Below are 27739 nucleotides of genomic sequence, written 5' to 3'. Positions count from 1 at the left end.
TCAAAAAAGGCTTCATTATAAGTTAACTAAATTTGTATTGCAGAAGTCAGATATTATACCCTTTTTAAGACCTATCTGTCTTTGAGGCCATTCTTTTATATTTAAAAATAGATTAATCAAATAGAGACATTACTATAGAAGGTAATTAGGACTAGGTGGGGATATATATTAAAATGAATTTTGTGTAATCAGATCAACCTGATTTAAATCTGTTAATGGATCTGATTCAGTGGAAGTTAGCATGAGTTAATCATGAAACTGATTATATCAGTTAGTGCTTTTGTGAGTGCTGACCAGAGATACTTGAATAATTTAGGTTATGAGTTTAGTCCAAACTTACAAGCTTCCAGGCAGGAAAAGTATTTAAATGTTTAAGCGTTAGTGTGATCATAATATTTTAAATTTTATTTTGTTTCATTTTAAGTGAAAGGCTGGAAAATACTAGATTAGTGTTCTTTTGAATTGGTACTTATTAAGTTTTATGTAAAAAAAACTTTAAGAAGCATATACCTTCCCCAATTAATTTTTGGCTTAAAAAGAGTTTTAAGTATAAAATTGAAACATGTTAATGTGAAAGGCTTAAAATTCCGTTCAAACTTAAATTTTCTTACTTATTATAGCCCATTTTAAAGTTTTAAGTTTTGGCTCTTATGTAGTCAATTTTCTACCTTTAACTTTTAAGTTCTGTTCCGCAGTCAGAATTCCATGAAAGAGATACATTTTACATCTTCAACCATGTTGACATCAAAATATACTATCATGTTGTTGAAACTGGGTCCATGGGAGCAAGATTAGTGGCTGCTAAACTTGAACCAAAAAGGTAATTATATTAATGATAAAAAGTAAACAAGTATATGTGAAATTTAGACCCAAAGAATAAGTATTTGGGGCTCAATTACTCCTTAATATTCTGACATTTCAGGATTGATTTTACTAAAACTCCCTTTGGCGTGATTTGTTATTGAGTTATGGGTTGTCCAGAAAACCATACCAATAGTTATTTTCCTGTCATGATTAGCGGTCAAGCCAAGCTGCCTCTGTGTTTTGTTTTTCAGTCAGGAGGTTTTGACAGCTTTTCCACGTGTCAGTGGGGAAGGAGAAGTTGAGTGGTTGGGACAGTGGTCTCCTTCGTAGTGGAAAGAACACTGCCTCAGATAATCTGTGGCTTTCCTCTGGTCAGAGGCCCAAATGAGTGGACAAGTACTGTGATTTCTCAAGCCCCTATGCAGTGTTAGATGCCAGTATGAAATACTAGCCATTGAAAGAGATCTCTTCAACTTGTTTATTATTTTTTATCATGAACGTACATATTGGTTATTTATGAGATCTTTTTTTTTTAATATTTCATTTTTTTCATGACTTTTTCTGCCATTGTATTAGCCTTTTTCTCATGCACTGGTGGTAAAGAAATACATGACATAATAAGATGGCGGTTAAACTCCATCAGTATTTTTTTTTTTTTAAATAAGATTATTTAGCCAGGCACAGTGGCTCACACCTATAATCTGAACACTTTAGAGAGGCCAAGGCAGGAGGATCACTTGAGGCCAGGAGTTCAAGACCAGCGTAGGCAACATAGTGAGACCCTGTCTCTACAGAAAATAAATTAGCTGGGCATGATGGCATGTGCCTGTAGGAGGCTGAAGTGGGAGGATCACTTGAACCTAGGAGTTCAAGACCAGCCTGGGCAACATAGTGAGACCCTGTCTCTACAGAAAATTTAAAAATTAGCTGGGCACTGTGGCCCGTGCCTGTAGGAGGCTGAAGTGGGAGGATCACTTGAACCCAGGAGTTTGAAGCTGCAATGAGCTGAGATCACACTACTGCACACCAGCCTGGGTGACAGAGCAAGACCTTGTCTCAAAAACAAAACAAAACAAACAAAAAAGGCCAGGCATGGTGGCTCATGCTGTAATCCCAGCACTTTGAGAGGCTGAGGCAGGAGGATTGCTTGAGCCCAGGAGTTCAAGACCAGCTTGGGCAACATAGCAAGACCTTGTCTCTACAAAAAATGAAAAATTAGCTGGGCGTGGGGTGTAGTGGCACACACCTGTAGTCCCATCTACTTGGGAGACTGAGGTGGGAGGATCACTTGAGCCCAGGAGTTTGTAGCTGCATTGAACTGTGATGGCACCACCACACTCAGGCCTGGGTAAGAGAGCAAGACCCTGTCCCAAAAAGAAAAAAAAAAAAAGATTATTTAAATGCTCTTCAAGTATAGTGTTTTCAAAAGTATGTTTATAATTTTGTACACATATTTAAATGAAGTAAATATTTATGCTATTAAATATGACGTGAATAATTTCACCTTTGTCAACAGCATTTTAAAATACGTACAAAATCTGTAAGCTTTACTTTACCTCATTTAAAAAAAATTGTACTTTATCAGCATCTTGCCAAAATGTTTCTTCCCACAGCTTCAAACATACCCATATAGATAAACCAGACTGCTCAGGGCCTCCCATGGACATAAGTAACAAGGCTTCTGGGGAGATAAAAATTGCCTATACTTACTCTGTTAGCTTCGAGGTGAGTCTGTTGTTATCTTTAGTATAACTCTGAAATTGATTTTAAATTTGTACTACTTAAACTAATTAAAATGTTACTGATTATGCTTGTCAAATAAAGAAGCTATTAATGAGCTGATTTTTAGGATAGTTTGTCAGTGTACCAAGCAAGATAATCACTCTTGTAACTGAGTCTTAGTTTAAATGAGAGTATAGAAGAAGTTGGAGACTTGAGCCTGATTTAGTGTTAAGCATAAGAGATACATATAAAACAAAAGTAGAAAATAGGCATGGGGACGGGATGGAAATGCCAGAGATATATTCAGAAACCATTGGGAAATCAACACCATACTTTAAAGGATTTAAGTGTGAACTTTAAATGGAGAACTTCCGATTGGTAGATTGTCTTAGAAAATCGAAAGGACTGTTTTCATTAATGAAGTTTCTTAAAATGCAAATTCATTGTTATGAGAATCTTAGTATTCTACCTCTATTTTGTCACCATTTTTAAAATCAATATTTAAGTATGAACTTTAAATGAAGAGTTTCCTTTTGGGAGATTGTCTTAGAAAATTGAAGAGAGTATTTTTATTAACGAAGTTTCTTAAAATGCAAGTTTATCGTTAAAATGCAAGAATCTTAGGCAGTGTTCCACCTCTATTTCTTAAAACTTTTGGCAATCCAATATAGTTGTGATGTTTAATATCCCTGTATAATGTTTCATTTTGCAAACCTGGTGCAGTAAACAGTATGTATTTCTAGATATTAAGAGCTCAATGTGCCTGGGATGACTGGTCTGCTTAGCTGCCCCTGGCATAAAGAAAAGAATAATTATTCCATTCCATTCCATTATTTTCTTTAAAAAAATAAATAAATAAATAACCTACATATAGCTCTAAATGTTGACATCTAAACATCTAGTTATAATTTAAAGCAATACTTTTAGTAGGTATTACTAGGAATTTTTTTTTTTTTTGGCTGCATAATATTACTCTGATTTCCCCTAGACTTTAGTAAATCTGAAACTCTCTGAATCTCAGGACTAACCAAAGTTAGATAATTTAGAAATTGCAATTGTTGACTCAATGGAAGGGCAAGCTTTGAGTGGGATTTTTTTTGTTCTTAATGTGCTGTCAGCAGATGTTTACTTAAAGAGATTTTTTAATCTCCTCTAGGAAGATAAAAAGATCAGATGGGCATCTAGATGGGACTATATTCTGGAGTCTATGCCTCATACCCACATTCAGTGGTTTAGGTAAGAGTACAGAGTTAGCCTGCTTTTGCTTTCTACTTTTCTACCCTCTGTCCCTTTGAACATCTCATTTACTCTCAAATCCTCACTACTTTATTCAAAAATCTGGCCTTGGGTTCAAATCCTGGCTTTCAGCCACTGTCTGTGAGTCACAGCAGGTCCCTTAATTTCTCAGCATCTGTTTCTTTATCTAGAAATACCCATCTCATGGGATTGTTGTGAGGATTAAAGGACATAATGGGACAGAGCATTTGAGGACATTGTCTGGCACATAAGAGTGTTCAAAAACAGAAGCCGCTGTTGTTGCTATGACTTTATTATTATCCCCTTCAAACATGATTCAAAACTTTTATCTAGAAAGCTGTTCATGTTGCCATAACCCTCCTTTTCCTATTGCTGTCTGATCTTTCTGACACTCACTAATTTACTGAGTAAAGTTGTTCTTCAGTAAATTTCTTGAGGGCACAAGCCAGTCCTTTGTTGTGGCTGTGATTTGGGCACAGTAGTTATTTCATAATATTGACCATGTACCAAAAAATTCTAGTTCTAAACAGACTATGAAACTGTATTATCATAGGTATGTAATGTTATTTATCTACTGGAGGGAAACATGAAAGAACACAGTTCATTGAATTTGTTGGATTTTAGGTAGCTTTCATTTTGATTTTGATTTAGACTGTTTTAATGTTACTCAGTAAACAGTTTTTAAAAGAGTTTTACTGTTCTTAGGATTAAGCTGCAGATGACTCATGATGTGCTTGCTTATTTCTACAGCATTATGAATTCCCTGGTCATTGTCCTTTTCTTATCTGGAATGGTAGCTATGATTATGTTACGGACACTGCACAAAGATATTGCCAGATATAATCAGATGGACTCTACAGTAAGTGGAAACATTTTAGTCTTTAGTCTTCCAAGGACACTGTTTATTGTTATTTTGTGAAAAGGTAAAATAATAGCTTTAGAATCTGCTTTTAAAACATTCTTCTTAAAAAAACAAAAAAAGAAAGAAATTCTTCTCAAAAGTTATCTTGAATTCACATTTTCAAATAAGAAAGTGATACTTAAGAATTAATATTCTTGGCCGGGCACGGTGGTTCATACCTGTAATCCCAGCACTTTGGGAGGCCGGGGTGGGCGGATCACCTGAGGTCAGGAGTTCAAGACCAGCCTGACCAACATGGCGAAACCTCATTTCTCCTAAAAACACAAAAATTAGCTGGGTGTGGTGGCGGGTACTTGTAGTCCCAGCTACCTCAGGAGGCTGAGGCAGGAGAATTGCTTGAACCCAGGAGGAGGAGGCTGCAGTGAGCCAAGATCGTGCCACTGCACTCCAGCCTAGGCAACAGAGCAAGACTCTGTCTCAAAAAAAAAAAAAAAAAAGAATTGATACTCTCTAGAAATGGAGTCAGCACAGCCTTGGGAGCTGACCTGTTCACAGCCTTCTGTGTGGGAATGGACTGGTGCAGCATGGGGTGTAGGTGCACAGTTACAACTCTGTAAGATTTCTCCATCCCTGACACATACCCGTTTGTGAAACCACAAAGTTGAATGGAATAACTCCTAAGCAATTTTTATTTGTGTGGTTGTTTAATTTTTTAAAATTAATTTTAACAAATTTGTATCATTTCAGCTTTTTGGTATATTTAAAATAATTGCATGTCCCAGCCTCTTTAGTCTCAAACTTTTTAAGATGCACAATGTTACACATTTTCTATTCTTCATTTCATAGCAGCATAATAAAAGAATTTTCACAAGAATCACAGTAATTTGGAATGAATGCACAAAACTCAGGTTTTTATTGTATTCTCTTCCCCCAGCTTTTTCAGCCTCCTCTCCCCCAACCTCTCTGACCTGTTCTGATTGGGAAAAATATATATGAATATTTATAAGCTTTTAACATTTGTACTCTATAGTCTCTTTCCTATGATTTTTATTGATTTTATGTCTTATTAAATATTAAAGTGATTTAAAAATACTCTGCTCATAATTGGCTGTTCCGCATAATTGCTGTTAATGGAGTTTTATCTTAATTTGCACAGCGTTGCCATGTGGAACCGGGGCAGTGGCGACCCTGCTTCCACCCCTGTCCTACTTCCCATCTCTTAGCACAGCAGTCAGAGTGAAACTGCTCAAACAGAAGTCAGATCATTTCATTCCTGAGTACAGCCCTCCAGGGACTTCTATTCACTCAGAGCAAGAGTCAGAGGCTTTACAGTGGCCTGTAAGGCCCCACGTTACCTCAGCACTCAGCTGCACCCGTGCCGGCTACCTTGCTGTGCCTCGGACCAGGCAGACACAGGTTCCCACCTCAGAGCCTTCACAAAGCTCACTGTTCTGCTAAGAAGGTCCGCCCCTCATTTACATGGCTAGTTCCCTTACCTCCCTCCAATCTTTACAAAATGTGATCTTCCCATTGAGCCCCTCCCAGCCATCGCATTTAAGTTACATCCTGTCCTGCACACACCCATACATCCTGTTTTTCTGTATAGCGCTTATTACCATCTAATGTACAGTATACTTTCCTGACTGACTTTGTTTATTGTCTGCCTTCCCAATGAGATCATGTACTCCTGAGAGTAGGAGTTTTTCTGTTACACTCACTGTGGTATCTGGTGTTTTAAACAGAGCCGAGCTTATAGTTGGTGCTCATGAATGTTTACATCCATGCTTACTGTATTAGCAAAGTAGCTAGAATATGAGAGCTAATGTCATTTGCTTATTGTGGAGATAATTAAGAGTAGGATGAATAGGATAGAATGTGACTAAAAATCGTCATCAAGTCAGATCACAAAGCTTGACTTAGAGTAGAACTAGGCAGCAATCACATTGTATTTGTAAAGTTTCTCAATAAGTATATTTGCAGACCTTAATGTCATAAATTCAAGAAACTGACATATAAGACAGCTCAACAAAGCCATATTAAGTTCCATGAGATGAGTCAAGCTCTATTCTTCAAAATTGAAATAGATACTAACATTTTTAAGTTTAAAAAAAACTTTTTTCTGTAACAGCATATTCAACAGTGAACACACTGTCTATAGTTGTCTTGTTGATACCATAAGACAATTGAACTGATTTCGTTCCCCTTTTAGGAAGATGCCCAGGAAGAATTTGGCTGGAAACTTGTTCATGGTGATATATTCCGTCCTCCAAGAAAAGGGATGCTGCTATCAGTCTTTCTAGGATCTGGGACACAGATTTTAATTATGACCTTTGTGACTCTATGTAAGTGTTAACTGAAAATTTTCAAGTAGAAAATACTTTCTAAGTACAGTAATTGCTTAAAAACCAGTTTTTCTGGCTGGGCGTGGTGGTTCATGCCTGTAATCCCAGCACTTTGGGAGGCCAAGGCAGGCGGATGATGACATCAGGAGTTCGAGACCAGCCTGGCCAATAAAGTGAAACCCCGTCTCTCTACTGAAAATACAAAAACATTAGCTGGGCATGGTAGCAGGTGCCTGTAATCCCAGCTACTTGGGGGGCTGAGGCAGGAGAGTCGCTTGAACCTGGGAGGCGGAGGTTGCAGTGAACTGAAATTGCGCCACTGCACTCCAGCCCGGGTGACAGTGCAAGACTCCATCTCAAAAAAAAAAAACCAAAAAAAAAAAACCCACAGTTTTTCTAAGTGGGTAGGTAAGCCAGATTATTTCTGAGAGTCCTTTAGGTTCTCAAAATCTAAGTGACTTGAGGCAGGGTTAGCTGCACCCAAAGACTGACTCTTGGTTTCTCCCTTCAGCTCTTCTTAGACCAAGCCTTTGTCAGGGAAGCACCGGGCTGGAGATGAACAGGTCCTTAAGACCATCAGCATCTGAGTCTAAACAGCCCAGAACCGGGACCATTTAGGGTCTCTTTTACCTAGCCATCGTGGGCAGGCACAGTCTGGTTAGGGTTCCAGGATATTCTTGGCTTTCACGGAGGGAGGAGGGTGGGAAAAGAAGGGATGGGGCAGGAAGCACTGTGTAGACCCTTCTCATCTGAGGAGGATTTAGGAAGCAGGATCTCTCTCCTCTAGAGAAAGTGAGTGTGTAGGAAAGACCTTCCTTCCTCCATAAAAAGATTCTCTTCTTTGAGCTACCTCAGCAACTTCAGAAATTGTATTTAAATTTTTGCCAACTAGGACAATCTTTTTTTTTTTTTTTTAATAAATGTTCCTTAGAGGTATTGATAGTCACAGGGGTTGTTCTGAAACTACCTCTGGGTATGTGTTAATTCCACTGTCTTCCAGTTTCCTTATTTGGAAGATAAAAAATGTTTATGAATAGAATTTTCTAAATTTTACCTTTATTTAATGTATTTTACTTTATTGATGCCTCCTACTGATAAATAGCAACAAATGAATATACTGGGAGAATTCAGAAACTAACCTTAAATAATTTTTTAGTAAACATTTATTTTTTATGTTTGATTACATATTAAATACATAATACTATAATTATTTTTGTTAGTAAAGTTGTTCCAAATTTTTATGATAAAACTAATTATATAAATGCTTTGCAAAGAGCAGTATCATTTCCAAATGTCTGGCACTGAATAAGTTTGGGAACCACTGACTCATACCTTCAGGCTCGATTTGAAGACTGACTGGGATATCTTTTTTTTTTAATCTACTAACAACTTAAGGAGATACAACTTTGATAGGTAGAGCTAGAATTTGTAACTATGTCATACTAAAGAGAAGTAAGTCATACTAAAGAGAATAGGTCAGGAAAAGGTGTGATAAAAAAGGTTTGGACAGAAGGTAGGGTGAAGGCACTGGATGACAGAGAGCCAAACAAGACTTAGAGCAGAATGAATGCTTGAAGATAAACTTCTGCTTTCTTTCCTTTTTTCTTTTTTGAGACGGAGCCTCACTCTGTCACCAGGCTGGAGTGCAGTGGCATGATCTTGGCTTACTGCAACCTCCATTTCCTGGGTTCAAGTGATTCTTCTGCCTCAGCCTCCTAAGTAGCTGGGATTACAGGTGCCTGCCACCATTCCCGGCTGATTTTTCTATTTTTAGTAGAGACAGGGTTTCACCGTGTTGTCCAGGATGGTCTCGATCTCAACCTCGTGATCTGCCCGCCTCAACCTCCCAAAGTGCCGGGGTTACAGATGTGAGCCACCGCACCCAGCCAATCCTGCTTTCAAATCTTATTAGCAGCTGTCTTCTGCGACGCTCTGGTCTTTATTGGGGTCAGCTAGAAAAATGAACTTTTAAGGAAGGAAAGTTTCAGAGAGTCTAGGATAGAATACGATGGGAATCATTTTCCTGAAGTCCTCAAATAGGAACTTTCTGCTGAAGGGCAATCCATTTTTCAGGTCGAGGAGGAGAAGGGGGTTGCATTTTAGCTGAGATCCTGGTACATCTTCTAAAGCTGCCCTGATGTGTTTCCTGCTGATCATGACTCTGGTGCTTGTGAGAGGTCTGTGTGTGCGTGGTTGCTCACATACGTGCTTGGTCATGCACGTTTTGGGGGAAACAATGGGGATTTTCTTGCTGCTGGGTTTAGAAAGCCTCCTGAAACTCTTCTCGGCAGTATCCTACTCACCTTGGGATTCTGAGCACCTTATAACTTCTGAGCCCCAGCTTAAAGCTGGGAATTTCTATGAATATAATATAGCGTTTTAATTCTCATTAGTAGGAAGGCTTATATAGGGAGGAACAAACAAAGCTAACCACATGAATGAGGTAGGGCCAGGGTTTCCCCGCATTGCTGACCAGGTCCTTCAGTAATTTGCGAAAAGCTAATGGCCCTATGAAATCTTTCTCCTTCATTTTGTTCTTTAATTAGATTCTGTATGTCTCTTATGTTTGAATGTTGTAAGGTTTTGGGTTTTTTTTTTTACCCCCAGAGGTCCCCCATGTTTTTTAATGAAAGAAAAGTGGGAATATTTCATAGTGGAAACATTTTCATTTATGTCAATTTTAAAGGCTGTACTTGAATCTCAGAAGAGCCAAATGCACTCTTGAGCATCCAGTCAGCCTCCCCTGATCACAGGAAGGATGAGGTCTTCTGGACTCTGACAAGAAACTTCCAAAGTCAAGTTTGCCTCATGTATGATCAGATTGGTGCAGTACATTAAATATTACTAAGATTGAGTAGAGCTGCGTGGTAGGAGAGCACATGATTTTTCATGAAGTTGTACTTTTTTCTTGTTTAAAAAATGAGAGGGTTTCTCTATCATTTCACAGCAAAGGAAACAGAGTAATAACATGTACAACCTTTCATGATTTGTGTTTTAGTTTTCGCTTGCCTGGGATTTTTGTCACCTGCCAACCGAGGAGCGCTGATGACGTGTGCTGTGGTGCTGTGGGTGCTGCTGGGCACTCCTGCAGGCTATGTTGCTGCCAGATTCTATAAGTGTAAGTCAAAGCCACTGTGACTGGTGTCTGATCAGGAAGGGACTCTGCCGCAGCTGTGGGTCTGACCTGGGTATCAGATAGTGATGCTCTGTAAATAGTGTGCCTCATAGGGGTCTGTTCTTAATTAAAAGGAGCCTGCTTGGTGATTCCTTTTGTGACATGAGTGACTATCCCAAGATTTATTTGTTCAAAAATGTTTAGTGAAACAAGCAAATTGTGCCATTTACCCACTATCCCCTCATCTTTTTTCTTTAAGCTTTGGCTGAACAGGTTGAGCTGAACAACTTAGATTTGCTGTGTTCATAGACACACATATAGACTAATAAAGGAGAAAAGTGTACAAATGAGTATCACTGATTTTTTCACTAAAACAAGTAGTATATCTAGGTGTACCTTTTCTTACATATGAGAAGTCATACTTACGTTGTATCAATTTAATATTTATAAAAATAAACTGTTTCAAGTAAACAAAGATCTCACTATTTTGGAGAGCTGGAAAGTTACCTTTGTAATATCATTAGTCACAATCTCTTGTGTTCTTGCTTTCTAGAAGTAAAATAACGTTCAATGAAAAAAAAGTGTCAGGGCCACAGAGTAAGGCTGAGATGGGACTGGATGGCTTAGAAAGCAGCTGGCAGGGTCAGCAGGGACCAGAGCTGGCCTCCTCGGGAATGCCACAGTCTTGTCTGGGATATACAGTGATTCCCCATGGTCTAGCAATATGAAAAAGTTTTGAGGTGAAACACAGTAGAGTTACATGGACGACCTGAACGTGGGGTTGGGTAGTCTCAGCCCCAGGTAGAAGATTAACTTAGACCTTGTCAGACACAGTTCTCTGTTGAGTATGTGAAGCCCTGTATGTATGTGTGTTTTAAGTGTGTTTTAATTTCTGTGAATTTTGTCACGTTCTTTGTTCTCCTTTACTAAAGGAGGTAGGATTAGGGTCATCATATGGATTTTAATGCATACAAAATACAGTCAGCCCTTTGCCTGCCACACCAGCCTTACTTCATGCCACACTCCCCCTTTCTCACCATTTCAGCCACACTGGCTTTCTGTCGGTTCCTCGGCCAGGCTGCCCGCTTTCCCACACCCTGCTCCCATCTGCGCTCCTCTCACTAATGCCTCCCCATCCTTCTGGTCTCCCAGCTACAGATCATGTATTACTTGAATTTTGACTGGAATTGTAATAAACCCAGAATTAATCATTTCATAACAGTCTGTTTATCAGAAACACTGTGAATTCAAATCATGATACATATATATGATTTTATGTGTATGTATAATTTCATTATTTTCTTTTAGGGCAAGTGGCACTTAAACTTGCCTATCCGCTATGTTAGAACTTTTTAAAAAATCACAGCTGTTCTGAGATCTCAGCCAGTTTCATTTCTGACTTTTAAACTAGGAGCAGAGGTATACTTTCATTTTTTACTCTAGCTACTTCAGTATTTGATTGAATTTTTTAAACTGGAAAAAAAAAACAAATTGGAGAGGGGCAAAGGAGAGTAAAACGTATATTAGCAAACATGTTCTGTCAAATGGTCATAACCCTTCTACTCTTCTTAGTTGCCTCATCTGACACACGCACCTCCTAGGAACCACAGTTCCTCCTGGAAACCACAGTGCTAGAGGAAGAGTTGGCCTACTGTGGAAATGTGAATGGGTTGCACATCAGGCTTGACGGTTCCTAGTTGTATAACAAATTCTGAAACTGACTGCAAGATAAGTGAGAATCCCGTGTGCCCTTCCTGTGCCTAGGCCCATTGATTGATACTGGCTCAGGATTTAAGGATTCTTTTGGTTGTGAGGGGAAAAGAAGAACTGATCTTGATGACTTGCCTCTGATTCTCTAGAGCAGGACTTATCTAGGGAATCCCATGCTGTATGTCTCAGATTTGGATTATTTAATAAGGGAATATCACATCATATTTGCTAGTACCATTTTCTAGGAATGAGTACTCAGTGCTGTCTGACAGTTTGGCAAGTATCAGACTTGTAATGTGGATATTTGGTTTGCTTTAAAGAAAATCTGTATTTATACCACTTTTGTTTTCTTCTATAGCCTTTGGAGGTGAGAAGTGGAAAACAAATGTTTTATTAACATCATTTCTTTGTCCTGGGTAAGTGAATTTTTCAAGAATTGCTTTTTAACATAGTTACATGTTAGTCCCCAAATTTTTAGTTGTTGAGTCTTTAATCCTCTGTGTCTCTAAATCATGTACCTAAGAATTAAGTAAATTTAATTTTTGAAAAGGGGTAAAGTAAGTATTTTATAAACATTTGCCAAATGATTACCACATGTCTTATCTGGGGAAAATACCTTTAGACATGAGAAATGTTTTAATTCTTTCTCTTCAAAGTCTCTCTATTTCTTGGTTTTTAGTGGTCAGTCTGACATGTTGTTCTGTAGGCTGCATTTAAAGCTTTTGACCCAGGCACAGGAAGGAATCCTGAAGATAGTTCAGGCAAGCATATGTTTTCCCATTTTTATCTAAAGCATTGCCATTTTTTAGAGTTTATTCCATTAAGTAAAGTAATATACACCAAAAATAAAAAATAAGCAGCCATCACAAATCCAAAACAAAACAAAAATCCTTCACTCTCTGGAACTGCTTCTCCTCTCAATTATCTGAAGTGGTTCTGGTCCTAGAAACAGAACCCACTTCCTCCCAAACCTGCACATTTCTGGTGGGCAAGAACTGACACATGAACAGGCTACAGCAATAAAGAAAGCCAAAGATGATGAAGTCTAGAAACCAGAACTGTTCCATTTGCAGACTAGAAATGCAAGCATGATGGCAGCAGCATTTTAATACACATTTGGGATAAATATTCTATCACCTCCACCGAAGATTCACATTCTTTTCAGTTATTGGTTCTATTCAAATTTCAATGCTTTTCTCAAGCCATGTCCTTTGTTTTCTTTCCCTCTGTCAACTCACGAAGGTGTCCTTTCTTACCAAGACTGTGATTTCCTGCAGAATCTCCAAATCTTGCTTTTCAGGCACCTCTCCCTCCAATCTCACACATCTTCCATTGCTCCCTTCTCACATGTTCTGCTTATGTGGTTCTTTTATTCCTCCAAATATGCTCATGTCTCCCCTAAAAAGAGATCATAAGCATCTTCCCCTCTTATTTCCATCTCATTTCTTTTCTATTCCCAACAAAGTGTCTTAAAAAAAAGTCTATACTCCTTTCTTATTTTCTCAGTAAACATTTACAGTGTAAAGCCATGTCATTCGTATTTTTCTCCATCATTTTACTGAAACTTTTAAGTTTACCAATAATGTTCCCATTTTCAAATCCAGAAACCATTTTCCCTCTCTCTGCTTCTCTGTATTGTCTAACATTGGAATACCTTCTCCTTGAAACTCCTTCCTTTTTTGGCTTCATAAAAATTATCCTGTGCTGGTTCTTCTTTTATGTCTCTGATCAACCCTTCTGTGATTGATATTCTTCATCCTATTCTTAACAGTGGGTGTTAACCAGCAGGTGAATAGAGCGTGCTAAGAACTCAAGTATTCAGGGGCAGGAGGACTTGGTGTTCACCTAGGAATAGAAGGATCATTTAATAACAGGAAATCTAGTCATACAATTCTACATAAATAAACACCTGCGTATAATTACTGCAACAGATGCAGTAGAGTGGCCTTTGATAATATTGAGCATTGTTTTCAGGTTTTAAAAAAAATTTATAGAGAAATATTTCCTTCTTTTAAAAAGAATCTTATCTCTAATTCAGAACCAACATCACTGATAATAAAACACTAGGGACATTCTCAGTAAATCTCTTTCATGGCTTGTTATTTAAGTTCTGTTCACACTAAAGGAGGAAACAAAAAGGTGGATTTCATCTTATTATTTATAGATGACATTATTTGTATACAAAGAACACCAACACATTTTAACTGTAAAACTTGTAGAATTAATAAAAAGAGTTTGGCAGAATGGCTAGGTATCAACTAATATTCCAGGATCCTTAACAGCACCATTAACCAGTTAAATGTTTTAATGCTAGTGGTAGTTGTGCTGGAAGAGGGCTCTATTCACAGAAAACCCATACAGTACCTGAAGTAACCTCTCAAAGTATGCACAATCCATATGACAAGCCTACAAGATTATTAACTCGAAAGAGATGGAAATTCGCCATGTTTCTTAATGAAAAGATCAAGCATTGTGAAAGTGTTTGGAGAGTCCAGGGGCTGCTGGGATGGAGAATACAGAAGTAGGCCCTGTATCCATGGCAGCGTGCTAGATGTGGCACCATGAGCCAGAGGAACTGTTAGATAAGTGATGCTGGGACAGCTGATCCTCTTCATGAAGGGAGAAAGTCGTCAGTCCTAGGTGGAGTCAAACCTAAATGCACCAGGCGTAACTACTGTGTGAAAATATGGAAGAGCATCTTCATGATCCCAGGTTAGAGAAGGCTTTCTTCTCTTAAGCAGAGTGCACAAAGGATAAAAGGGAAAGTGGTTGCACTTAAAAACTATGTGGGGGAAGTACAGTGATTATTGTATGATTACAACCATATTTTTAAAAATGTATTCAGAAGAAAGACTGAATGGAAATTAACTACACACATTTAGATGTCTGGGTTCAAAAAAAGCCACAGACTGTGACAAGATATTTAGCAAGGAATTAGTAAGTAGAATATGTAAATAACTCATATACATGACTTGGTAAGACATGCAGGTCAAATGAAAACCGAGCAGTGGATGTCAGCAGCCCATCACAGAAGGTAAAACCAAAAAAGCTGGCAAACACCAGACGCCTGCTGCAGTTTTCAATAGGAAATACAAATTAAAACAACAGAATTGACAATTCCAAGTGTAATGAAAACATGTAAAAAACTGACTTTCATAGGCTGCTGGGAGGAGTTTAAGTTAGGCAAAGCCAATCTGAAGAGCAATTGGGTAGTTTCTAGTCAAGTTTTACATTCACACATCCTGTGATGCAGCAATTCCACTTTCTTTGTATATATATATTAGAAACATAGAAGTTGTAATATTAATTACATACTACTGTTGCATTTTGTTATCTCTGGTTTTACCCAAAAGCCTGTTGTGTCTTTCAGGATTGTATTTGCTGACTTCTTTATAATGAATCTGATCCTCTGGGGAGAAGGATCTTCAGCAGCTATTCCTTTTGGGACATTGGTTGCCATATTGGCCCTTTGGTTCTGCATATCTGTGCCTCTGACGTTTATTGGTGCATACTTTGGTTTTAAGAAGAATGTAAGTTTATAGCTGTTAACTTATTCAGGTGAATTTTAGCTGCAGAAATTAACATATGCCATCTCAAAAGATATCATAAAAGTGTGTAAAGATGTCAACTTGTCCTTTAGGATCTGGATTTCATAGAATATTTTTAAAATAGTATTATTTAGGGGCGTGGTGGAGGTTACAGATCTAAACTTAGGTTTCAAAGTTTTTTAAGTAAAGAGAAGCTAATGTAGATTAATTGGGAAAGAAATGCTGATATAAACTAATGAAAACATTCATTCATTCATTCATTCATTCATTTAGAGATGGAGTTTCATTCTGTCACCCAGGCTGGAGTGCAGTGGCGCCATCTCAGCTCACTGCAACCTCCGCCTTCGGGGTTAAAGCGATTTTCCTGCCTCAGCCTCCCGAGTAGTTGGGATTACAGGCATGTGCCACCACACCCAGCTAATTTTTGTATTTTTAGTGGAGACAAGGTTTCATCATGTTGTCCAGGCTGGTCTTGAACTCCTGACCTCAGGTGATCCACCTGCCTCAGCCTCCCAAAGTGCATAAAGCTTAACTAAGTAAGCAGAGAAGAAGTCACTAGAAGAAAAGTAGCTGCAGAGTAAGAGTAGCAAATGTTTGTGGTTGATATGTAGCTTTGAAATAAATTGTAACTGCTGGAAATAAATTGTATCTGCTTCCCTGCTAATACTGGATTTTAAGGAAGATTATAATCAGGTTTCAGTCCTTCCTCCAGTTTGTCTCTCACCCTCCAGTCGGCCTTCTCTCACTTTGCTGCCCACTCCTGCCCTCAGGCTAAAAGGAAAAAAAAAAACTTATTCTTCCGTCTCATCGGTATCCTTCTCTAACCACACTTCAGTATCCCTGTCCTTTCCTGAAAATATCAAGTCCGCAGGGTAAAAGAAAGACTGTGTGGTTAGTACGCTTTGTGAGCAGGACCCGGAAGGCCCTGGCGGAAGCTGGCACTGTTCCACAGCCTCCACTGCACTTTCATGCCTGGCTGCTGAAGGATTTTTTTAAACTTCTTCGGCATTTTGTTTAATTTATGACTTTATACCTCAGAAGTAGTGAACTGACAGGGTTTGAATTTTTTAATTACATTGATTAAACAATTACTTGAAATTCCAAAACTTTGCTGGGTTGAAGTTTATAGTATTTCTATTTAATATTAGCCTGGGAAATAAATAAAAGTTGATATACATGATTCTCTTCCTGTATACTCATGTATCTACATGTAAAATAATAATCTAGTCTGCGGAAGTATGGTCTTAATGAAAATACCAAGTTTTAAATTTTGGTTTATCATCACAAAAACTATAGAAGGATATTTTTGAGCTTTCGTACAAGAAAATGACTTTCTTCATCTGTACCGTCTTCCCCCCTCGTGGCTGCTTGTGTACTTTAGGTTCCACTGATTTTTATACCGCCACGTAGTGTGTCATGAAAGGGAGAATAGTCGAGAACATCACCAACTCCTTATGGTCGTAAAGCTTCATACAGCCATTCATTTTTGTTTTCATGTTCTTAAGTCTTAGTAAAATTGAGCAATTTTGATAAAGATGACATTGCCCACCTCCAAATAAAATACATGGACCAAAATTCCAGAACCAGCTGATTTCTTACACTACATATGTAATGAAAATGAAAAGCCTTACTCTACCTTTTTATTAACTATTATTTTCCAAGTATTCTCTTATCTCCTGTGTACTTTTTCCTGTGTCTAAAGCCATTAGTCAGTGGATCACTGCTGGAGACAGTATTAACTTGTTCCAGTAGACAGACTGAGTATTGTACCTGATGGTACCTGGTTGATGGCTTCTAAAGACAAATTTCAGTTTGATGTCTTAAGTAGACTTTATTGCCATTAGTGACAGCATGGAAGCTGAAAAAAAGCAGGTAAATAATCTTGTGCGGAGAAGAATATTTAAGACAGATACATAATTATGAATTCTGCCTTCCTTTCTTTACTGAAGGCCATTGAACACCCAGTTCGAACCAATCAGATTCCACGTCAGATTCCTGAACAGTCATTCTACACGAAGCCCTTGCCTGGTATTATCATGGGAGGGATTTTGCCCTTTGGCTGCATCTTTATACAGCTATTCTTCATTCTGAATAGTATTTGGTAAGCTAAGGACAAAGTCCTCTCATTCTCATTACCATTATATGTAATATTGCTTTTTGTTTGTTTATATGGGTTACTATTTGTATCCTATAAATGTAAGCAGTTCTTCAGTAACCAGAGATCTTAAAAGCCAAAAGCTTATTTTTATCTTTTCTATGTGGGAAGAAGAACAATATTGATAACAGCTAGTATAATATGAATTCAAGGCTTGTTAATTCTTACTCTTCCTTAATTCTTATTACTTCATTCTCAGAACTCTGTGAGGTGAGTGTTATCCCTATTTTACAGAGCTGTAAATGAGGCTTTGTAAGTTGAGTGATTTGCCTGTGTTACACAGCAACCCTGTGACAGAAAATTCACTGAAGTTTCTCCAAACCTATGTCCCTAACTAATCTGCACTGTTCAGAGAAGATCCTCTGAGCACTTGTTGGAGGGGATTGGTGAAGGGATTGGTCTAGATGACCTGCAGAGTCCTTTGCAATTCTCAGATGCCTTCATTCTCCGATTGCTTGTTCACATGTAAAAACTCATAATAGTCATTTTGAGCCGTTCTGTGTGTGTGTGTATATCTATATATAGTGTTATATCATGATTGTTATTGGATCACATTGACGTATGTCACAGAAAATACCAAGGTTGGAGGTTACAGAAAGTTAGAACTAAATTTGAGCTTTTTAGCGATTAGAACATATCTTTGCTTCTCAATCGTTATACTAATTTTCCAAATTCAACTGGTTTTATTATACGTGATAAGAAACGGTTACCTATTCTTAGTTGGCTCTGCCTTTTCAGTCAGTTTTTATCAAATATCTCTGGCTCACCAGGAGATGAGTAGACTAGCCATATGTAAATAAGTAGAAGTTACAGGCCTCCCTGAGCAGGAAGGTAAAGTCAGTGATACTGACATTATCCTTCCTACTCCTCCCCTTCCCCACCCCATCACCATCCCAACCTATGATAATTCGTCTTGTTTGGTTAGTTGAGAGAAAAAGCAAACCTTTTCAGTTCAAGAAGAGTGAAGAGATTGTGTTATGTATTGCGTCAGATTGAAAGTATTTATAGTTTCTTCTTGACGTGTTTGATTATAGGTCACACCAGATGTATTACATGTTTGGCTTCCTATTTCTGGTGTTTATCATTTTGGTTATTACCTGTTCTGAAGCAACTATACTTCTTTGCTATTTCCACCTATGTGCAGAGGTATGTATTACCAGTATTTACTTAATGTTAATTTGTAGACAGTATTTATAACTTTGGCATATTGCAATTTGTATATTATTAATTAAAATAATTTCTGTAGATGTATGTTTATTATGATAGACGTTGACCTGTATTCCTAAATCAAATGCAACCTTCTTTAGGATTAAGATATCCCAGTTCAGTATATTTAGTTAGAAATTACTATTAGAGACTTTAACTTGTTAATTTTCTGAGAATAGTATGTTGTGCTTTTTACTGTTGTTTTTTAACTGACTTAAAAATTAATACTTTTGTGATACAAATATTTATATCATGCCTGAGATAAAAGAATATAAAATAATACATTAAAAAATACAAAAAAATTTTAGACTGAAAATTTAATAAAAGTAAACTAGTAAGAAAGTTCATTAAAAAGTTTCTATAATCACATTGTAATGAGTTCTATTCATGGCAGCACCAAAATGATAGTATCCTTATGTAATAGGTAGAATTCAATTTTAAAGATTTAGGTTGTGTTAAATCTATTATTTAATATTTATTGTCTATATTGGAGGAAAATCTAACTTTATTAAACTTAGTGTGTTATTCAAAAAATGGAGGTTAAATTTACATAACAGAAAATGAACCATTTTGAAGTGGACAGTTTAATGGCACTTAACTGCATTTACAATGTTGCACCACCACCACCTCTGTTCAGTTCCAGAATATCTTTGTCACCCCTAATTAAAGCCCTATACTTGGTAAGCAGTTGCTCCTCATTCCTCACTTCCCCCAGGCCTTAGCAGCCAACGGTCTGCTTTCTGTCTGTTGTGCCTGTTCAGACATTTCTTACAAATTGAATCATATAATGTGTGACCTTTTGTGTGTGGCTTCTTTGACTTAGCATGTTTTCAGGGTTCATCATATTGTGGCATGTATAGTGGTACTTCATTCCTTTTTTTTTTTTTTCTTTTTTTTTTTTTCCTTTTTTTTTTTTTTTTTGAGACGGAGTCTCGCTCTGCTGCCCAGGCTGGAGTGCAGTGGCGTGATCTCAGCTCACTGCAAGCTCCGCCTCCCAGGTTCACGCTGTTCTCCTGCGTCAGCCTCCTGAGTAGCTGGGACTACAGGCACCCACCACCATGCCCAGCTAATTTCTTTTTGTATTTTTAGTAGAGACGGGGTTTCACTGTCTTAACCAGGATGGTCCCACGGCACCTGGCCACTTCATTCCTTTTTATGGCAGAACGATAAATTTGTTTATCCATTTATCCATTGGTGGGCATTTGTATTGTTTCTACTTTTTGGCTGTTGTGAATAGTGCTGCTGTGAACGTTCATGTACAAGTGTTCGTTTGAGTACCTGTTTTTGGTTTTGAGGTATATCTCTAGGAGTGGAATCACTGGGTCATATGGTAGTTCTGTTCAATTTTTTGAGGAACTGCCAGACTTTTCCACAGTGGTTGTGCTGTTTTACGTTCCCACTGGCAGTGGTGTACAAAGGTTCCAATTCTCCGCATCTTTGCCAACATTTACCTTCCATTTTTGAAAAAGTTGTAGCTGTCCTCATGGGTGTGAAGCGGTGTCTCATTCTGGTTTTGATTTGCATTTCCACAATGACTAATGATGAGCATTTGTATTTGTGTTTGTTAGCCATTTGTATATCTTCTTTGGAGAAATAGCTATTCGAGTCCTTTGCCTATTTTTAAATTTGTCTTTCTGTTGAGTTGTAAGAGTTTATTTATTTATTCTGAATAGTAGATCTTTATCAGATTGTTATTTGCAGTTCCGGTTCTATAGGTTATCCTTTTCACTTTCTTGATAATGTCTTTGCACAAAAGTTTTAAATTTTGATGAGGTCAAATTTATCTGTTTTTTTTCTTCTGTTGCTTATGCTTTTGGTGTCATATCTAAGAATTATTGTCAAATTAGGGCTGAGTGTGGTAGTTCACACCTATCTGTAATCCCAACACTTTGGAAGGCTGAGGCAGGAGGATCGCTTGAGCCCAGGATTTTGAGACCAGTCTGGGCAGCATAGTGAGATCTTGTCTTTATAAAAAATAACAAAATTAGCTGGGCATGGTGGCTTACTTGGGAAGCTGAGGTGGAAGGATCACTTGAGCCCAGGAGGTCTAGACTTCAGTGAGCCATGATTGCACCACTGCACTCCAGAACCTGGGCAACACAGTGAGACCCTCTCCCCTACCCCATCCCCCCACCAAAAAAAGAATTATTGCCAAAATCAAGGTTATGAAGATTTACCCCCACGTTTTCTTCTAAGTTTTATAGCTTTACCTCGTGTATTTAAGTCATTGATCTACTTTGAGTTAGCTTTTGTATTTTATGTGATGTAGTGTCCAGCTACATTATTTGACATGTGGATATCCAGTTATCCAGCACCATTTGTTGAAGAGGCTGTTCTTTCCTCATTTAATGGTCTTGGCAATCTTGTCAAAAATCAATTGACCATAGATGTATGGGTTTATTTCTGGACTCTCAATACTATTCCAGTGGTCTATATGCTGCCCTTAGGCCTGTACCACACTATTTTGATTACTGTGGCTTTGTAGTAAGTTTTGAAATCAAAAAGGCTGAGTCCTCCAGCTTTGCTCTTTTTTATAATTGTTTTGACTATTTGGAGCCCCTTGCAATGCCATTTGAATTTGAGGATTAACTTTTCCAGTCTGCAAAAATGGAATCATTGGATTATTGGAATTATGATAGGGATTACATTGGATCTGTAGATCATTTTGAAGAGTGTTGCTGTCTTCACAGTGTTAAGTCTAACAGTACGTAAACACAGGACGTCTTTTCATTTGCCTAGGTCTTCTGTCATTTCTTTCAGCAGAATTTTAGAGTTTTCATTGTGCAAGTCTTCCACTTCCTTGGTTGAATTTATTCCTAGGTATTTTTTTATTTTGGGTGCTATTTTAAATGGAATTGGGTTTTTAAATTTCCTTCTCAGATTGCTCATTGCTGGTGTGTAAAAACAAAACCGACTTTTGTATGTTGATCTTATACCCTGCAATTTTGCTGCATTTGTTGATTAGCTGTTGCATTTGTGTGTGTGTGTGTGTGTGTGTGTGTGTGTGTGTGTATTTAGGATTTTCTAGTCTTAGTTTGCTTTTCGAATATATTTGTTTTTCACATATTCCAAAGGGCAAGAGAGAGTGAAGTGTTCTCTTTTAAAAGATCTTCTGTTAAGCTATAAGCCACTTAAAAGCAGAAGAGCTATTTTAATCATCTGCCTTGTTTAAATTATGTTAGTAATAACTGAAATTGGATTCCAACCAGGCCTTAATAGAATAATCTTCTTCCTAACACAGAGTTGACCAGACTTTAATACAAGTAATATTAATGTCAAGCCCTGTGAGTAAGTTGTAAGCTATTTGCGCATCGCTTTTCTTTGGGAAGAATACATTTTGAAATACAGCCTAATGCTTTATTATTCATAAACAGTTTAAGCTGCTTCCACACATTTTTAGCCAGTTTTTAAGCAGCCCCACCAAAGACAGTGGGTGCTTCTTAGCACCTTTAGTGAGGAGAGTGGAATGGGTGAAGTTCAATAGGAGAAAGACCCTGGAACTGATAGCAGAAATTAGATTGGGGACTGTCTCATTTATTATGCTTGCTTTGAACCTTAGTAAGCTACATCTTATCTATTAATTGGAATGTAATTCTTGTTCTTTTTTCTTTACTACCTAGGATTATCATTGGCAATGGCGTTCATTCCTTACCAGCGGCTTTACTGCAGTTTATTTCTTAATATATGCAATACACTACTTCTTTTCAAAACTGCAGATCACAGGAACAGCAAGCACAATTCTGTACTTTGGCTATACCATGATAATGGTTTTGATCTTCTTTCTTTTTACAGGTAAAATTAGAATTTAAGTGATTATTTTTATTTTGTAAGTTTTTAGACAAATAATTTATAAATGTTTGTCTTTTTAAAAACCCATGAAGGCTTATTCTGTTAGTGCTCCCATATTTAGTCCTCAGCACAACTAGGCATAGTTGGGTCTGCCCACCTGTGAGTTGCATAAAGATGATGAAACAGAAGCTAGGGGAAGAAGGCTAAACAGGGTCATAGTTGTGGTAAAGGTTCAGGGATGCGTGGGCCAGTACAGCTCATGGTTTTCCTCTGTTAACCTCTTAAAGGTACACACAGTCTTTTTTTTTTTTTTTTTTTTTTTTTTGCCACTTCAGAAATAGGGTAGAAGCTATAGTGACTTAAGTTTACGAGTAAGTAGAGATTGAGGAGGTGAAGTCAAGATGAGACTGAGAGTAGGTAGGGGATATCAAGGAAAGATAATGGGACATTCCTTAATCTAGAAGCTTTTATCTCCACTTTAAAATTCAAGCATTGAATAGGATATAGTGTGTATTTTATTGGTATTAATTTTATATATGTATATATCTTCTCTATCCAACTAGATAAAAGTTTTCTGTATCTCACAGCCCAGGGTGCTTGGTAAACATTTGTCACGTGAGTGACTGAACTTAAAAAAGGAATTATAGCACCTTTCTTTGTCACAAGTAATACTGCACGAAGTGTGCATCTAAAATTTTAGCTCATCATGCATGTTATGGAAGAAAATGCAGGAGCCAAAAAGAAAAAAGAAAAAAAAAATTTTTTTTTCCCCCACTTAAAACTGTTCTCCCTTTCACTCATCTGTTAGCATTTCAGAGCCTGGAATCGGGTTTTGAAGGGCCTCTGCTGCTCTCTCAGGCTTAAGGCACTTCCATCGATTCTGTATTCCAGGTCATTGATCAGACATGGTGGGGTGCGTGTCTTAGTGCTGCGTGATAAATTTAGGTGCAGAGCTGTAAATTTTAATAAATCATCTATAAAACAGCAGTAGCCAGTGAAACAAGGAATGACTGTTTTTGTGCACTGTGTGTCCGTAAATGCATATAGAGAATAATTTATTCCTAGCCTACACACAAAAAATAACAATCATTGTGAATATCTGTTGTTTTTCCAGACATATGATACAGAAAATGATAGCTTAACCATCACTTAAATTTTATTGATTTTTATTTTTCTTTATTTTATTTTTTTTTGAGACAGAGTCTCACTCTATCGCCCAGGCTGGAGTGCAGTGGCACAATCTCAGCTCACTGCAAACTCTGCCTCCCGGGTTCATGCTATTCTCCTGCCTCAGCCTCCCGAGTAGCTGGGACTACAGGCGCCCACCACCACGCCCGGCTAATTTTTTGTATTTTTAGTAGAGATGGGGTATCACCGTGTTAGCCAGGATGGTCTCGATTCCTGACCTCATGATCCTCTTGCCTCGGCCTCCCAAAGTGCTGGGATTATAGGTGTGAGCCACCGCACCCGGCCAATTTTTTTTTTTTTTTTTTAATGGAGTCTCACTCTTATCACCCAGGCTGGAGTGCAGTGGTACAATCTTAGCTCACTACAACCTCTGCCTCCCAGGTTCGAGCGATTCTCCTGCCTCAGCCTCCCAAGTAGATGGGACTACAGGTGCCCGCCACTGCGCCCGGCTAATTTTTGTATTTTTATTAGAGACGGGGTTTCACCATGTTGGCCAGGCTGGTCTCGAACCCCTGACCTCAGATGATCTGCCTGCCTCGGCCTCCCAAAGTGCTCGGATTGGACATGAGCCACTGCGCCCAGCTGATTTTGGTTTTTAAAGTGTTATATTTTCATTCATTCAGAGTTGAATTTTGTAATCTGAATTATGGAGCCATATCAAATTGAACCAACCAGTTAAACCAGTGACTTATAGTGTGTTTCACTTTCTGCAATTTTATTTTTCCTTTAGTGAACAGGTGGAACGGTTCTGGATAAGGGAGTAGTGAGTCCTTTAAATGCCTTACCTTTCTCTAAAATAGAATATGGTAGATGCTTCAGTACTCCAAAGCAATGCCATTTTATTGTATTTAAGTCAATCCATTTTACAAAACAATTATTCTGTCACAAAAGGAAAGACGCCACTTTTAGAACGTACATATATTCCATATTAAGAACAAAATTAAGTAACTAAACTTAAGTTTCTTAGAGTTGCCTGGATAGTGATTAAATGTTCTTCTCATCTTAAAATATTGTTTGTCATCTTGAAATTTATGCAGGTAAGTACAAAGTTATATAAATATATTGAGTTTTCATTATTGCTTTTCTGAAATTAACCCCAGCCCCAGCCTGAATAATAATCCTTTTGACTATGCAAAAAGTGTATTTGTATGTCCTCCAAAACACACATAGTGCTTTGCATATAGTAGGGCCTCAATACATGTACAGTGTAAGGATGGATATAATGATGTTTGTAATTTCCCACAGTAATGTCCCATGTATAGTCTCTTGATTTAGAAAATCTCCTTTAATATTTTCTCAGAGTACTGCATTTAAAACAATGCTGAAAACCATTGGGACTTTAAATGTAAAATTTATACAAGGATTATTTATAGCCCCTTATGTGTGCGTGTGCAAGGAGTACTATGCTTGAAGTCAGAAAAAACGCATTTGAATTCTGGCCACAAGTACCATCCATGTGACCATGAGACAGTCACTTAACCCCTTCGAACCTCATTTTTGTCTCATTGAAAGAGTGTCCCCATCTAGCATTCAAAGTCTTTGGGATCTAGACTGATACCTGAAAATCAAGCCATACATTGTTTTCATGAATTACCTCATTTACTCTACAGAACAGTCTGTGGAGGCAATGAGAGCAGATAAATTTCTCCCTAGTTAATATGATAAATGGGCTTGGAGATGTCAGTGGACTTGCCCAAGGATAACACACACAGTTCGTGACAGAGCTGCTCTGTTCTCTGCTACCATGCTGTCTCTCATTTTCAGCTAGGATGCATTTTTGTTATTATCCTAATCATGTCACTTTTAACATTTTGTAAAAACTTACTGAGTTATTATAATTCTTTGAAGACTGATAACTTCCAATAACTGTACTTAGAAAATATCCCCATTTAATCATTATTTGAACCTGTGTTAATGTATTCATCTCATACCTTAAAAAATTCTAGTAGCGTTTTCCATTTTGTTATAAAATATTCTTAAATAGGAAAGGACAGTTGACATCCTTCAGTCTTTTCTATGTAGTAAGGAAAATAATGTGTATTATAGAAAGCTTAGGTAATCTTATAGTAGAAAAAAGTTCTACCAATTTTTGTAAGAAACTTGATTTGAGGTGGTCATATATTTTTCAGACGTGCTCATAGATCTGTAGTATATTCCTGGTGGGTAATAGTTTATAGTTTTGCAACTTTTTTAAGGAACCAATCATTGTAAGTCTGTATTTTTGTGTAAAATATGACACTTCCTTTGAAAAGGGGTTTATTTTTATTTTTTCTCTTATAGGAACAATTGGCTTCTTTGCATGCTTTTGGTTTGTTACCAAAATATACAGTGTGGTGAAGGTTGACTGAAGAAGTCCAGTGTGTCCAGTTAAAACAGAAATAAATTAAACTCTTCATCAACAAAGACCTGTTTTTGTGACTACCTTGAGTTTTATCAGAATTATTGGCCTAGTAATCCTTCAGAAACACCATAATTCTAAATAAACCTCTTCCCATACACCTTTCCCCCATAAGATGTGTCTTCAACACTATAAAGCATTTGTATTGTGATTTGATTAAGTATATATTCGGTTGTTCTCAATGAAGAGCAAATTTAAATATTATGTGCATTTGTAAATACAGTAGCTATAAAATTTTCCATACTTCTAATGGCAGAATAGAGGAGGCCATATTAAATAATACTGATGAAAGGCAGGACACTGCATTGTAAATAGGATTTTCTAGGCTCGGCAGGCGGAAAGAATTATTTTTCTTTGAAGGAAATAACTTTTTATCATGGTAATTTTGAAGGATGATTCCTATGATGTGTTCACCAGGGGAATGTGGCTTTTAAAGAAAATCTTGTATTGGTTGTAACTGTTCATATCTTCTTACTTTTCTGTGTTGACTTCATTATTCCCATGGTATTGGCCTTTTAAACTATGTGCCTCTGAGTCTTTCAATTTATAAATTTGTTATCTTAATAAATATTATAAAAATGTCTTCATTGCATCATTACCTATTATATATTCAAGGAGGTTCTGTAAATACAGATCTACTTACCAAGGTGTTTTGAAATGACTTATACTATTTTATCAGATTTTACTGGATTTTGTTAATGTAACACTTTCTGAGTTTTGATCTGAATGGAATTTCACTGTGTAAGGCATTGTCTAAAATGTTCACTGTGAGGCAGTAGAGGAGGTTGAGTCATGCATATCTAGACAGACGAATTACCTGCAAGTACTTAAGGTGGGCCTTACTACATTGTCGTTAAGGAGTTTCTATTTTTGACTTATTTTTCAAAATAAAGTATTTTAAGTCAGGTTTTATTACCTGTACATTAGCAGTGACTAGCACGTCTTCATCTTTATGATTTCATTGTTTTAGTTTAGATTTCACAAACAGTTTTACTTCTAAAAGTTAAGAAATGCACTGTCTTTCACATTCGTCTGACTAATTGAAATCCATTTATGTAGAATATAGGAATGGGGGGTGATTCTGAAGTATCAGTCTGCTTGTATCTGTGAGCATATTCATTTGTATTTTAGGGTCTCTCTGCTTGCTGCTTAGGAGAGCAAATCAGATACTGTCGTTAAACTTACAACTAAAATTATTAGCTGTCATTTATATGATATTGCTGGGTTCTTACTGAATAATTTTTTTTTTTTTTTTTTTTTTTGAGACAGAGTTTCGTTCTTGTTGCCCAGGCTGGAGTGCAATGGCGAGATCTCGGCTCACCACAACCTCTGCCTCCCGGGTTCAAGCGATTCTCCTGCCTCAGCCTCCTGAGTGGCTGGGATTACAGGCATGCGTCACCACGCCCGGCTAATTTTGTATTTTTAGTAGAGATGGCGTTTCTCCATGTTGGTCACACTGGTCTCACACTCCTGACCTCAGGTGATCTGCCCGCCTCAGCCTCCCAAAGTGCTGGGATTACAGGTGAGCCACTGCGCCCAGCCTTACTGAATAATTTTATGTCACTGTCCTTTTTTAAAAAAACAGACCTGTTGGTTTTGAAGAGTAAAGGAGGAGCTCTGGTCATTTTTCACATGGAGTATTT

At 37.6% G+C, this 27739-nt stretch overlaps 1 protein-coding gene across 4 annotated transcripts in view; it reads left to right on the top strand.

Annotated features, from left to right (window-relative positions):
• The window catches only part of TM9SF2 (transmembrane 9 superfamily member 2), a 66092-nt gene extending 39413 nt beyond the window's left edge, over positions 1-26679 (top strand). For all 4 annotated transcript variants that reach the window (XM_063618954.1, XM_063618955.1, XM_055244191.2 and 1 more), the window contains 12 exons: positions 696-820; positions 2418-2529; positions 3683-3762; positions 4534-4642; positions 6855-6987; positions 9986-10105; positions 12171-12228; positions 15183-15342; positions 17310-17461; positions 18550-18661; positions 22342-22513; positions 25979-26679. In XM_063618954.1, the coding sequence (XP_063475024.1) occupies positions 696-820; positions 2418-2529; positions 3683-3762; positions 4534-4642; positions 6855-6987; positions 9986-10105; positions 12171-12228; positions 15183-15342; positions 17310-17461; positions 18550-18661; positions 22342-22513; positions 25979-26046 (1401 nt within the window). In that variant the 3' untranslated portion in view covers positions 26047-26679. The remainder of the gene's footprint in view (positions 1-695; positions 821-2417; positions 2530-3682; positions 3763-4533; positions 4643-6854; positions 6988-9985; positions 10106-12170; positions 12229-15182; positions 15343-17309; positions 17462-18549; positions 18662-22341; positions 22514-25978) is intronic.
• Positions 26680-27739: the final 1060 nt, after the last annotated feature.

This window comes from Symphalangus syndactylus, chromosome 15, assembly GCF_028878055.3.
Source record: "Symphalangus syndactylus isolate Jambi chromosome 15, NHGRI_mSymSyn1-v2.1_pri, whole genome shotgun sequence".
Taxonomy (NCBI): domain Eukaryota; kingdom Metazoa; phylum Chordata; class Mammalia; order Primates; family Hylobatidae; genus Symphalangus; species Symphalangus syndactylus.
Note: the sequence above shows the minus strand (reverse complement) of the source record. Positions and strands in the feature narration are given on the sequence as shown.